The sequence below is a fragment of the Myodes glareolus genome, chromosome 21, assembly GCF_982192425.1.
Source record: "Myodes glareolus chromosome 21, mMyoGla1.1, whole genome shotgun sequence".
NCBI lineage: Eukaryota > Metazoa > Chordata > Mammalia > Rodentia > Cricetidae > Myodes > Myodes glareolus.
Window position 1 is genome coordinate 10,037,160 of NC_142046.1, and position 12,049 is coordinate 10,049,208.

A 12,049-nucleotide genomic window follows, 5' to 3' on the forward strand; every position below is an offset into this window, starting at 1 on the left:
ACACAAAATTCTCGCAGTTCTGTTTAGAGAACCCTGATGAATACAGCTCCCAATGGTGCAATAGTGGTACTTTCACCTTGGGGTAATTAGCAGCTGTTTAACTTAAGCCCTGTTCAATAGAAGGGAGTTTGTGCCTGGTTCTGTAAACCTGTGACTGGAGAGGTCACAGACCCTTGAGGAAAACCTACTCCTGCCATTTTTCCTAAAGCTATCTACTTTCTAACCATAGTCTCTATGTATATCCTTATACCCATAGACAGATGCAGCTTATACCACCCACCAAATTAGCTTCTTTCTTCAGCAGATGGAGATTACCACAGAGATGCACAATGGGCCAAAAAACAGACCATAGTGCCCAGCCCCAACTGCTCTACCTAAGACTTGGGGAACTGGTGTGGGAGAATTGTCTGTACTCTGTCAATCATGTATTTTAATAAAACGCTGATTGGCCAGGCAGGAAGTATAGGCGGGTCAACCAGACAGGAAGTAGAGGTGGGGCGAGGAGAACAGGAGAAGGATAGGAAGGAGGAAGTCCATTCCTCCATTCCTGCCCAGACCACTGAAGAGGCAACATGTGAGCTGTCACACTGAGAAAGGTACTGAGCCGTGTGGCTAACATAGATTATGATAATGGATTAATATAAGTTACAAGGACTAATAAGAATCCTGACCTAATGGGCCAATCAGCTTTATAACTTATAGAGATCTCTGTGTGATTAATTTTCTCTGGGACTTGCAGGTTGTGGGGTACCGGGCGGGAACAGAAGCCTCAACAAGCAGGCCCCGTCATGTTACAGGGAACTTCACAGCAGAAGGATTATAAGACCCAGAGGACTGTGATGCCTGCTTCAAGATAAATGTCTTCTAGATACAGGGAAGTTGTGCTCATGAAATCTCAATAGTGTGGTTGCCTAAATAAGACCTACATAATGACGATACCAGTCAACATTCCACTATGAATGGGGGAACTGTGGCAGATCCTACCCTGAGAATATGAGCTAGAGGTAACTGATAGCACTGAGAGAGGGAGGACCTGTGCTTTTGCAGGGATGAGCTCCCTGTTGGGTTATCCAATTCCAGTCGGCATCCCTATATGTGTATAAACACATGTATACACAAGCAATGCTAAGCAGACTCAGTAGATTTTACAGATGTATGTAAATGTATATGTTTAATTTATTTATAGAAGAGGTAAATTTGAGAAGGAGTGTGGAGGGAGACAGAAGGCAGTAGAGGGTAGAACAACGTAAATACAATAGTCACGTATGAAATTCTCAAACAAATACATTTAAATAAAAATGGTCAAAATCGAGTCTTCTGGGTATGAATAATAAACTCCAGCATGTGAATTGTTAGGATCATAACCACCCGATTCTTTCATCATCAAGAGACCGATGACATCATCACCCACAAAGACTGGAATAATCCAAACACTCCGCATTCCAAAGGTTGGAATAACCAAAGTGTGAAGGTGTAGAGTGGCAAGAGAGCATACTGAGCTAACTTTCAGACACTCAGGCCATGTCCCATCTGCCTGCTCCAACTACTGCACCATGAATGTTGAGATCTGATGAAGAGCCTGTAGGAAATTATTTCATGATCTGGGCAAAATAATTGGTGAGAGTTTGTTCTTAATGTCAGCTGAACTGAGTGGCAGCAAGCTCCTTTTTCTGTACGAGATAATTTCCTTTGGGGTGGATTAAACAATGGAATTTTGTAACTTTTTAAAAAGACTTTCCACTGGGCATGATGGCACACACCTTTAAACCCAGCACTCACAAGGCAGAGGCAAGAGGATCTCTTGAGTTCTAGGTATTCTGGTCTACATAGTGAGTTTCTGGCCAGTAAGGGCTACACAGTGAGACTCTGTCTTTAAAAAGGCAACACATTTTTATTACATTTATTTGTGTGAATGTGTGTTGGGGGAGTATGTGTAAAAGTATATATGTGGAGGTCAGAACCCATCATTGGTTGTCTCCTTCTACCATGTGAGTCTGAGGCTTGAGCTCAGCTCCAGGCCTTTTTGTTTGGTTTCTGAGCTAGGATCTTACTATGGCGTCTAGACTGGACTCAAGCTTGAAGGTCTACTCTCATGTCTGCCTTCATGAGCACTGGAGTTACAGGGATACCTTGCATGATTGGCTAGGTTGTGTAAACTGCAGGCTAAAATCCAAGGTGACTGTACAGATACTCTAAATTTTTAGTTGAGCCTCCAGGCAGCACCCTAAAACAATTTCATACGCAGCTACTCTTGAGAAGGGGGTGTAAGTCGTGTGTTGCGATCAGTCCCGGTGTTGTTCTTGCTGTGATCACCACAATGCCACATGACTAAAAAGAATTAGCAGTTTCCTTCCTAAGTGTACAAATCGATAGATACAAACCTGAAAAGTCTGGGTATTCAGGACTCAAGGGAGCAATAGGGTAAGGGATTAGGGGAGTTGTAAGTGTCAGGGAGATACAGCACAGTGAGGACTCCGAGGCATTGTAGGGGGCCCTTCTGGGACCTGGGAAGTCCTATGGCATGTAGTTGATAACAAGTAGCCCATAACATGTAGTTAGATGCCTCTGTATATCTAATCTGGGTGTAGTCAGATTGCCTCTGATTTCTGGGTGGAAAAAGAAGGGAAAAGAGTCGGCCTTTGGTTAATGCGTGCCTGTCACATGGTATGGCCCACCTGTAGTCCCTAATGGCTAAGTGTACGCGGTAGACTTCTTTTGATAGTGAAGATTACAGTCTCGAGTCCCAGTATGGGTATCTGTTACTTCATCTGCAGAAGCTGAGAGAGCGTACAGAGAACAAGGCTGCTGCAGGTGAGTGTGGCCGGGGTAGCCCTGAGCCCAACCCTAAGGCAGGTAAATACATTCCATAAATAGTTCTTTTGACTGAACACCACCGTGACTTAGGCTGAGATGAAGAATTTTAACTTTTATTTTCTCTAATATAAAGCTCTTGTAGTTTAGAAAATGCAATGCATTAATACTGGATGAAACCAGTTAATTTGTAGCTAACTCAAAACCAACAAGTATGCCCACTGATGAAACTGTGTATCTAAGTAGGAAGACATCCAAAGAGCTACAGAGCCTTAACTGCTAGTCGAGGTCACGAGGACGAAGCCACAGAGAAGTGGAATTTCGCACAGCTTATTCTACACACACAGGGTTCCCCACAGCTTACTCTGTGTACACAGGGTTCCCTGCAGCTTACTCTGTATACACAGGGTTCCCTGTAACTTACTCTGTGTACACAGGGTTCCCTGCAGCTTACTCTGTATACACAGGGTTCCCTGTAACTTACTCTGTATACACAGGGTTTTTCCACAGCTTACTCTGTGTTCATGGGGTTTCCCACAGCTTACTCTGTATACACAGGGTTCCCCAGAGCTTACTCTGAATACACGGGGTTTCCCAATCTTACTCTGTGTACACGTGGTTCCCCACTTCTTACTATGTGTACACAGGGTTCCCCACAGCTTACTCTGTGTACACAAGGTTCCTCACAGCTTATTCTGTATACAAAGGGTTCCCAACAGCTTACTCTGTATAACGGGGTTTCCCAATCTTACTCTGTGTACACATGGTTCCCCACTTCTTACTCTGTGTACACATGGTTCCCCACTTCTTACTCTGTGTACACAGGGTTCCCAACAGCTTACTCTCTATAATGGGGTTTCCCAATCTTACTCTGTGTACACATGGTTCCCCACTTCTTACTCTGTGTACACAGGGTTCCCCACAGCTTACTCTGTGCACACAGGGTTCCCCACAGCTTACTCTGTGCACACAGGGTTTCCAACAGCTTACTCAGTGCACACAGGGTTCCCCACAGCTTACTCTGTGTACACAGGATTTTCCACTGCTCTGTATCTACTCTTTAGATAGCACTAAACTTATTCAACTCTCATCTTCTTTTTCCTCTAGGAAAAGAATGAGATACAAAATACTAATCCTGTTACTATTGGTTTTAATGTCTCTGTGTGCCCTGTATAAAGAATACAATTTCAGGTAAATGTGAAAATTTAATGTTGTATGTTCATATGTGGTAAGAAACTGGTGAGTCAGAAAGTTGACAGGATTGCCCCTTGAGTAAATCCACAGTCAAATGCATAAATCCGAACATACACAAGTTATGTTCAAGTGTCTGCATAAATAGAGCCCCCGTCACCATCCTTTGTTTCTCATTATATCAAAGGTTTTTAAGAGTGCTATAGATAGCCATGCATGGTGGCACATACCTTTAATCCCAGCACTTGGAAGGCAGAAATAGGCAGATCTGAGTTGGAGGCCAATCTGGTCTACAGAGCAAGTTCCAGAATAGTCAGGGATTCGCAGAGGAAACCCTGTCTCAAAAACAAAAACAAACAAGATCTAGGGAAAGCAGTGTAAGGCTACCACCTCCTGACAGATGACATCTTTAAGGAGAGATCCTACTGTTGATGACTCAAGGTACAAATGTGTAGTCATTCCGTAAATGAGAAACAAATAGACTTCCTAGTTAATAACAAGTTTCTACTAATAACACAAATTAATCTCATTTATTTGTCTCCAAGAGTTATTAGGTAGTGAACATGTTATTTCCTGAGATGTAACAAAGGGTTGGGGAATTCTAGCTTGGTGGTGGAACCTTGCCTAGTATGAACAAGGCCCTGAGTTCAGTCTCAAGCATGGCACGGAAAAAATGGACATATAGGACATGAGGCTCCAATGTGAGATCCTGATCGTGTTTGCTACATTGTCTGGACAGTCACTTCCAGTAGTATATTTTGCAACATTAGTTAATAAGAAAGCTGGAAGACTTGTGGAAACCCTTTGTAGAAATCTCAAATTAATCTAATGTTTTTTTATTTCCCCTAAGTGTGAAGAAACTGCAGATGACATATCAGTGCTGGTAAGTGCTTATTTAAAAATATGCCATAATCTGTCATCTGAGGACAAAGTTGGTTGAAAGGCTTGACTACCCATGAATCCATGTCTCCTTCAGTCAGATTAAACCAGCTCCATTTTACAAACACATGCTGGTTTAAAGTCTCAATGCCAGGAATCAGTAAAAAGGCAGATGGCAGAATGCCATATCTGATGGAGGGGTAGGAATTGTTAGGGCAATGTATCATCAGGAGGCAGAACTTCGGCCCTGTGAACTTTGTCTCTTTGAAAGCTCTGGGCAAGCACACAAGGCTTGATTAAAGCCTGCCAGGAGCCACGGTCATGAAGTCTCTCGGCAACATGACTGCCTAAGCATGAGCTGAAACAAGGATGTCACCAATAGACAGGCCTAAGTGGAAGGGATGGAACTACCACAAGGCCTCAACCCTGCACAAAGAACCACACACACATAAGAAACGCCGAGAGTGGGAGAAATTGTCTTCCCTAGGGAAGAGGGCACCAATTAGATATCCGATATCAAATAGTCAGCTCTGAAAACATACATACAGGTAACATTATACAGGCTAAACAGGTTATATTTAAGACTATATATATATACATACATATATATGTATATATACATATATGTATATGTATGTGTATAAACACACACACACATATATACATGTAATCAAAGAGTTAATGTAAAAAGAGGCCATGAATTTGAAATAGAGTGTAAAGGTTGTGTGTGAAGGTTGGAAGGGAGGAAGGAGAAAGAGAAAATATGAATCAGAGTATAATCTCAAAAATAAAAGAAATAATAATAAAAGGCCGTCAGGAGATCGCAGTAGCCCCCTAATCGTGGATTTGGAGAGGATTGTCATGGGAACCCACAGTGGTGAGCAGCAGCTTTCTGATGCTGTGTCCAGCACTGTCTTGTAATGATTCTGTGACTTACAGCATCCTGAGTGGACCAGGTCTGCCTGGGCCGTGCATGAAAGTGATTGTGAAGGAAGAGAGCTGTGGGCAGTAGTGCTCGCTTGTAATCCCGGCACTCAGAGCATGGGGGCAGCAAGATCAGGAGCTCAGTGTTACTTAGCTGCACAGTGAGTATAAGGCCAGCTTGGATACACAACAACAATATACAAAAATGTATGTTTCCTCCCTCAATAGGACAGCAGCTTTTGGTTACTCCAAAGTAACAGAACCCTCCCCACCCCCGGCAAAGATAGAAACATTCAAGGAGTGTCCACTGCAGAAGAAGGTGGAAGAGGGAATGGGTTAATATATTTCCTGGCAAATCTATTTATTCATTTATTATTTTCTTTTTCTCTCTCTTCCTTCTTTCCTTCCTCCCTCCCTCCCTCCCTTCCTTCCTTACTTCCTTCATTCTTTTTGAGACAGGTTTCTCTGTGTAGCTCTGGTTGTCCTGGAACTAGCTCTGTAGACCAGGCTGGCTTTGAACTCAGAGATCTGCCTGCCTCTGCCTCCCGAGTGCTGGGACTAAAAGTGTGCCCCAGAACACTTCACCCTAGCAAAAGAATTTGCTATCATACATTCCAACAATAACGCCTCCTATTATCATTGGTTCCTCTAGAGTTGGAGTTCTTTAACCTAGTGTACCAATACACACCATCTGAAGGCAATGGCAGTCAGAGTTAGAGTGGAATACCATTCCTTGGTCACACCCCGCCTTCAATATAATCTACAGCACAACCCAGCTCCATGCCTGAACAATCTCTGCTCAAGATGAAGTCTCCACAGTGTCCTTCTATCTAGGTTGCCATTAGAGTGTGTGACAAAGAGGAAAAATGACTTCAAGTGTGATAATTAAAAGATCTTTATGCTTCAATTTCCTTATCTCTAATAATATGGGGATGAGAATAATAATGATGGTGATAGCATCTAACAGAACAATTTTTAAAAAAAAGGCAGGGCAAGGCAAGGGAACCCAATTTCTGTGAGTTTGTGGCCAGCCAGGGCCACAGAACAAGACTATGACTCAAGCAAAACAAACAAAAATCCAAACAATTCAGAGGCAGAGATAAATTTGGAAGTGAGACGGCAGGAAGCTGAGGGAACTTCCAGTTCTCCCTGGACCAGGTGAGTGGACAGGAGAACGAGGGAAGCCACGAAGGCTGCTGGGCAGCACTTTCCATGCTGACGCCATTGAGCGTATCGGCATTGCTCAATGTGGACTTTATATCTTAGACTATCTCTCCTTTAGGTCTCTGGAAAACCAGCCAGAACCTCAGCTGTCAACAAACTGGTTTAATTCCACGTAAGAATGCAAATCTGAATCGGGGAGGTTAATTCATAAGTGTTGATAGGTGGCACAGGTGGCAGTGTCGGAAGTGTGTGTGCTTAGTGCCAAGGAGAGAAGGGGCATTGGATCCCTTGGAGCTAGAGTTATAAAAGTTTGTGAGTTACCCCAGTGCTGGGCACTAACCTGTGGTCCTCTGCAAGAGCAATATACACTCTTAGTGGTTGGACCATCTTTCTAGTCTCTTCTTTTCTTTCTTTCCTTTGATTATTTACTTTTTAAATATAGATTTTTTGAGACCTAGTCTCAGTCTATGGCCCATGCTGACCTTGACCTCACAGTTGTCTCAGCCTCCTGAGGATTGGGTCATTTCTAATGTGGTGCTTCTCTGGTTTGTCAGAGCTATCACTGATTTGGGTTAGACACAGTGAGACACTGCCTTCAGATACAAGGCCTTGGGCACTGGTAGTAACTCTCCTGGTGCCAGGAAGACATATTTTACTTTAAAATTCTGTCTTTCTTACAGATACGGCATGAACTCGACACACATGCGTATGAGAACTACCAACTGGTCAGCTCCGATTGTGTGGACTGACACTTACAATGAGTCAGCCTTGAAAAAGTATTATAAAAAGCATCCAGTTGCCGTGGGGCTGGTTGTGTTTGCAGTGGGGAGGTAATATTGTCAAGTGTCCCTTACATTCAGGCGTGGGGCTGGTTGTGTTTGCAGTGGGGAGGTAGGTACTAATGTCAAGTGTCCCTCACACTCAGGCGTGGGGCTAGTTGTGTTTGCAGTGGGGAGGTAGGTACTAATGTCAAGTGTCCCTCACACTCAGGCGTGGGGCTAGTTGTGTTTGCAGTGGGGAGGTAGGTACTAATGTCAAGTGTCCCTCACACTCAGGCGTGGGGCTGGTTGTGTTTGCAGTGGGGAGGTAGGTACTAATGTCAAGTGTCCCTCACACTCAGGCGTGGGGCTGGTTGTGTTTGCAGTGGGGAGGTAGGTACTAATGTCAAGTGTCCCTCACACTCGGGATTTTCATTGTAGAAAGTGGAGGCTAAGCTGCTTTATAATTATTCTCTCTAAGCCAATTCTTGCCATAATTCAAAATGTCACCTCTCACGTGGTCCACACAAAAGGATTCCAATTCCCCAGCTTCCCTCTATGTTCTGATCTTCATGATCTTCCTCCAATATTAGCTTAATTTCGTGGGTCTTTTACCAGTCATCTTAAAATAAGTTCATACCTCTGTTATAACCACTCTCCTCCTCATCCCTCCATTTAAGCCAGTAATTTTCTCTCTCCTATGCACCCACAGGTGATAAGTAACTGCCTTTGGAAAATCCCACTTAGCTCTGCATATCGACTCTCAGAGGAACATAACAAAATAAGGGAGCTGTAGTCCTATGCAGCAGAATTTTTATATGCTACATTTTTCTGACCACTACCATAATGTTAAAAAACAAGTATATAGCTGGGCAGTGGTGGTACATGCCTTTAATCCCAGCACTAGAGAGGCAGAGGCAGGCAGATCTCCATGAGTTCAAGGCCAGCCTCATCTACAGAGTTTCAGCACAGAGAAACCCTGTCTGGAAAAAATGAACCAAAACAACCCCTGCAAAAGAACATATAAAAATCATCCAGTATTTTTAAAACAAAAGCAAATCTATGCGGAATTCCTAATTAAACAGAAAACTAAAGCCATAAAAGCCGACCACTCCAAAGGGAAAGCAAATGCAATGAAATCTTTCCATTTTAAGATGGAAAGGTGTGGACGCTGCACGGATCTCTTCTGAAATGCTGCAGACAGTAACGATTGACCACACACACACACACACACACACACACAGAGAGAGAGAGAGAGAGAGAGAGAGAGAGAGAGAGCACTTTAGGTTCTGTAAAATTAGGACATACTACAATCAAACATGACACTCTGAAGACTATTTGCCAGACATAAAGTGTAGACCAAGTGTAGGAGACATTGAGTTGGGCGTGTGTGCAATCGTCAGACCTCATAGTGTGTGCTGAAGGTTCGGCGGCGCTGCTCAGGAGAGACAGGCCCAGTCTTAGCATCTTTGTTGGGGGTAACAGATCTTCCAACAGTGTTGTGGCTTAATGAGGCCAGTCTCTTTCTTCTCTTCTCTCGTGTACATGCTTAGTATCACAGCACTGCTATTGAACAGTCCACTCAATCGGCATTCTCTCTAGATGCCGGAAGTATTTTCTGTGGTAGGCCATATTTAGACACAAGAGTTAAAATAAATTATAAAACTAAAACTGAACAAAATGTCTTCTATGATCACATTGGAATGAAAAATTTTAAATCGATTATAGGATAAAATAAGGAAAATTCATAAATATGTGAACATTATATTGGACACTGCACAATTTTTTAAATTTAGCTTACAGACAAGGGATTTATTATGACACTTTCATACATACGTGTAACTGTGCAATGCTCATAGACACCTCTCGCTAGTGAGACTGGGGGACTACACCTTCTTAACTGATACCACATCAAGTGTCCAACTGATTAATTAAATGGACCCCCTTTTAAGAGATGTCCTGCACCACTTCATCTGTAAAATGTAATGCAGACAGATGCTGGGCAGCAGTGAAAGAATAAAGCGGCTAGAAGAAGACGGAAGAGAATGTTTTCATTAGCGAGCAGAGGTTTCTGGACCGGCCACAAGACATATGGGCATATGGGCAGCTAGGACCCCCTTTATCTGAACGGCAGCACCGAGCACAGAACAACTTCAGCAATGTTGTTCATACTTCACAGATAATATTTGATGAACTACAACATTTGTTGGGTATGGTTTATCATTAGCCTATTTCTCAAAATGTAGACCAATATCCAGGACTTATTTCCTCTTTTTTTTTTTTTTTTTTTTTTTTTTGGTTTTCCGAGACAGGGTTTCTCTGTAGCTTTGGAGCCTGTGCTGGCCTCGAACTCACAGAGATCTGCCTGCCTCTGCCTCCTGAGTGCTGGGATTAAAGGCACACGCCACCAACGCCCGGCCTCCAGGACTTATTTCTAAGGATTCCATAGCATTACTGAAGTGGAGCCCCAAATGACTACCTTTCCTCTTTCAAACTTGCCTGAGTCCATCATTGCCCCGAGAATCTCTTCCTGGTTTCCAAGAGTAGAAATGAGAACATGTGTTTCTGCACAGTGATCCTGCTCCCGCAGGAAGGCTCACAGTACAGAGCAATGTGGGCAACAGAGTGCCAGCTACTACACTGACTTGGTATGCAGAGCCAGCGGTGTATGGAAGGCTCAGCCGCAGGAGCCTGAGCAGACTCCCTCCACCTTCCCGGCTGCATTGCCCTGGCAACCCTGAACTCTGGCCTTCATTTTGCACCCAGCTCAAAATGCACCTCCTTACCTCACCGTTCCCTCTCACGAAGAGCCTCTCTTCCGTCCCATGATCTATAGACCCCATTAGTGTCACTTTCTCCTACTCTGCTCAAAGCGAATAGTGGCTATCTGGTTGCATGGTTGCATTGCTGGAAAAGCTAGGACCAGGCGATTGAGACTGTGTATGTTCCACAAAAACTGGAGGAGGGAACTCAACTGCTTCTTATTTATTTTGCAGATACCTTGAGTACTACTTGGAAAGCTTTCTGCTATCTGCTAATATGTTCTTCATGGTAAACCAAAGGGTCATCATTTATGTCATGTTGGACGACTTTTCCCGTATGCCATTTATAAGTCTGAATCGTCTCCGGACGTATAAAATTTTTAAAGTTAAGCAAGAGAGGAGGTGGCAGGACATCAGTATGATGCGCATGAAGACCATCAGTGAACACATCGCTGATCACATACGGCACGAAGTGGACTATGTCTTCTGCATGGATGTGGATCAAATATTCAAAGGCAGCTATGGTCTGGAGACCCTGGGAGAGTCCGTAGCTCAGTTACACACCTACTGGTATAAGGAAAGTCCGAACAAGGTGCCTTATGAGAGAAACGAGGCGTCGGAAGCTTACATACCGCTGGGGCAGGGGGATTTTTATTACCATGCTGCTGTGTTTGGAGGCACAACCACCCAGGTTCTCAAGATCACTCAGGAGTGTGCCCGAAGAATTATGAATGATAAGAAAAATAATATTGAAGCCGTTTGGCACGATGAAAGCCACTTAAATAAGTATTTCTTTCTGCACAAACCCACTAAAATCTTGTCACCAGAATTTTGCTGGGATTTACGTAAGGATACGACTCCTGATATTGAGACGGTTAAGCTCTCTTGGAATTTTAAGCATTATGAATTTCTTAGAAAGAAAGTATAGTCCCCTCGCCCTTTCCTCATATTTCTGAATTGAAGAGTATCAGTTTCTTTGGAAAATTAGTACCTGGAATATTTTAACGATAAAAATCCGCTACCAAATGGCAAGCTCACCAACAGTGAGCTCACCTTCAGCTCACATCCGTGTTGAGTGACTCAATAAGGGACAGAGCGGTCACAGAGTGAGTCCGCTGGGAGCGGACGGAGAGGCGGTAATTTCGCATTGAGCAAATGCTGCAAACAATAGTGTGCTAGCTCATGATGGAACAGAATAGATCCTGGAACTAGAAAAGGAAACGAAATATCCCAGCTGATGAGAACGGTCTTGTGGCTGCTTTCTTCAGGAATGGCATCACTGCTATACTGAATCAGGGAAGCTGTGGTCATCTCTGAAGCCCTCACAAGATAGGGCCCATCAACATTCCCTCATGGGAGGAGGGAAGGGCTCATGAGATTCATGAGGCTCCTTCATGCCCCCCGAAGATACATAAATGGTTAATGGTTTCTAGAAAAGAAAGAGGTTTTTTGTGTGTGTGTGTGAATGTAACTAGACAATAAATTCTCCATGATCTTTAAGTAACATCAATAACTCTTTGATTCACAAAGATAGACTGGAATAGAATAATTTCTTTAATT

General features: G+C 43.5%; 1 protein-coding gene across 2 annotated transcripts; it reads left to right on the top strand.

Annotated features, from left to right (window-relative positions):
* The first annotated feature begins 1,465 nt into the window (after positions 1-1,465).
* LOC125399009 (N-acetyllactosaminide alpha-1,3-galactosyltransferase-like) lies at positions 1,466-11,993 on the top strand. 2 transcript variants are annotated; one of them, XM_087899680.1, is made up of 6 exons: positions 1,466-1,617; positions 3,919-4,002; positions 4,853-4,885; positions 7,088-7,141; positions 7,650-7,799; positions 10,724-11,993. In XM_087899680.1, the coding sequence occupies exons 2-6, from the start codon at positions 3,926-3,928 to the stop codon at positions 11,415-11,417; spliced, it is 1,008 nt and encodes a 335-aa protein (XP_087755806.1). In that variant the 5' UTR covers positions 1,466-1,617; positions 3,919-3,925; the 3' UTR covers positions 11,418-11,993. The 2 variants fall into 2 exon arrangements, with proteins under 2 accessions (XP_087755806.1, XP_087755807.1); XM_087899681.1 differs by lacking the exons at positions 1,466-1,617; positions 3,919-4,002; positions 4,853-4,885 and adding an exon at positions 6,376-6,963.
* Positions 11,994-12,049: the final 56 nt, after the last annotated feature.

Coding starts and splice junctions, on each gene's coding strand:
- LOC125399009 (XM_087899680.1), top strand. CDS start 3,926: ATGAGATACAAAATACTAATCCTGTTACTATTGGTTTTAATGTCTCTG. Junction 4,003..4,852: donor TATAAAGAATACAATTTCAG/GTAAATGTGAAA, acceptor ATTTCCCCTAAG/TGTGAAGAAACTGCAGATGA. Junction 7,142..7,649: donor ACAAACTGGTTTAATTCCAC/GTAAGAATGCAA, acceptor TCTTTCTTACAG/ATACGGCATGAACTCGACAC.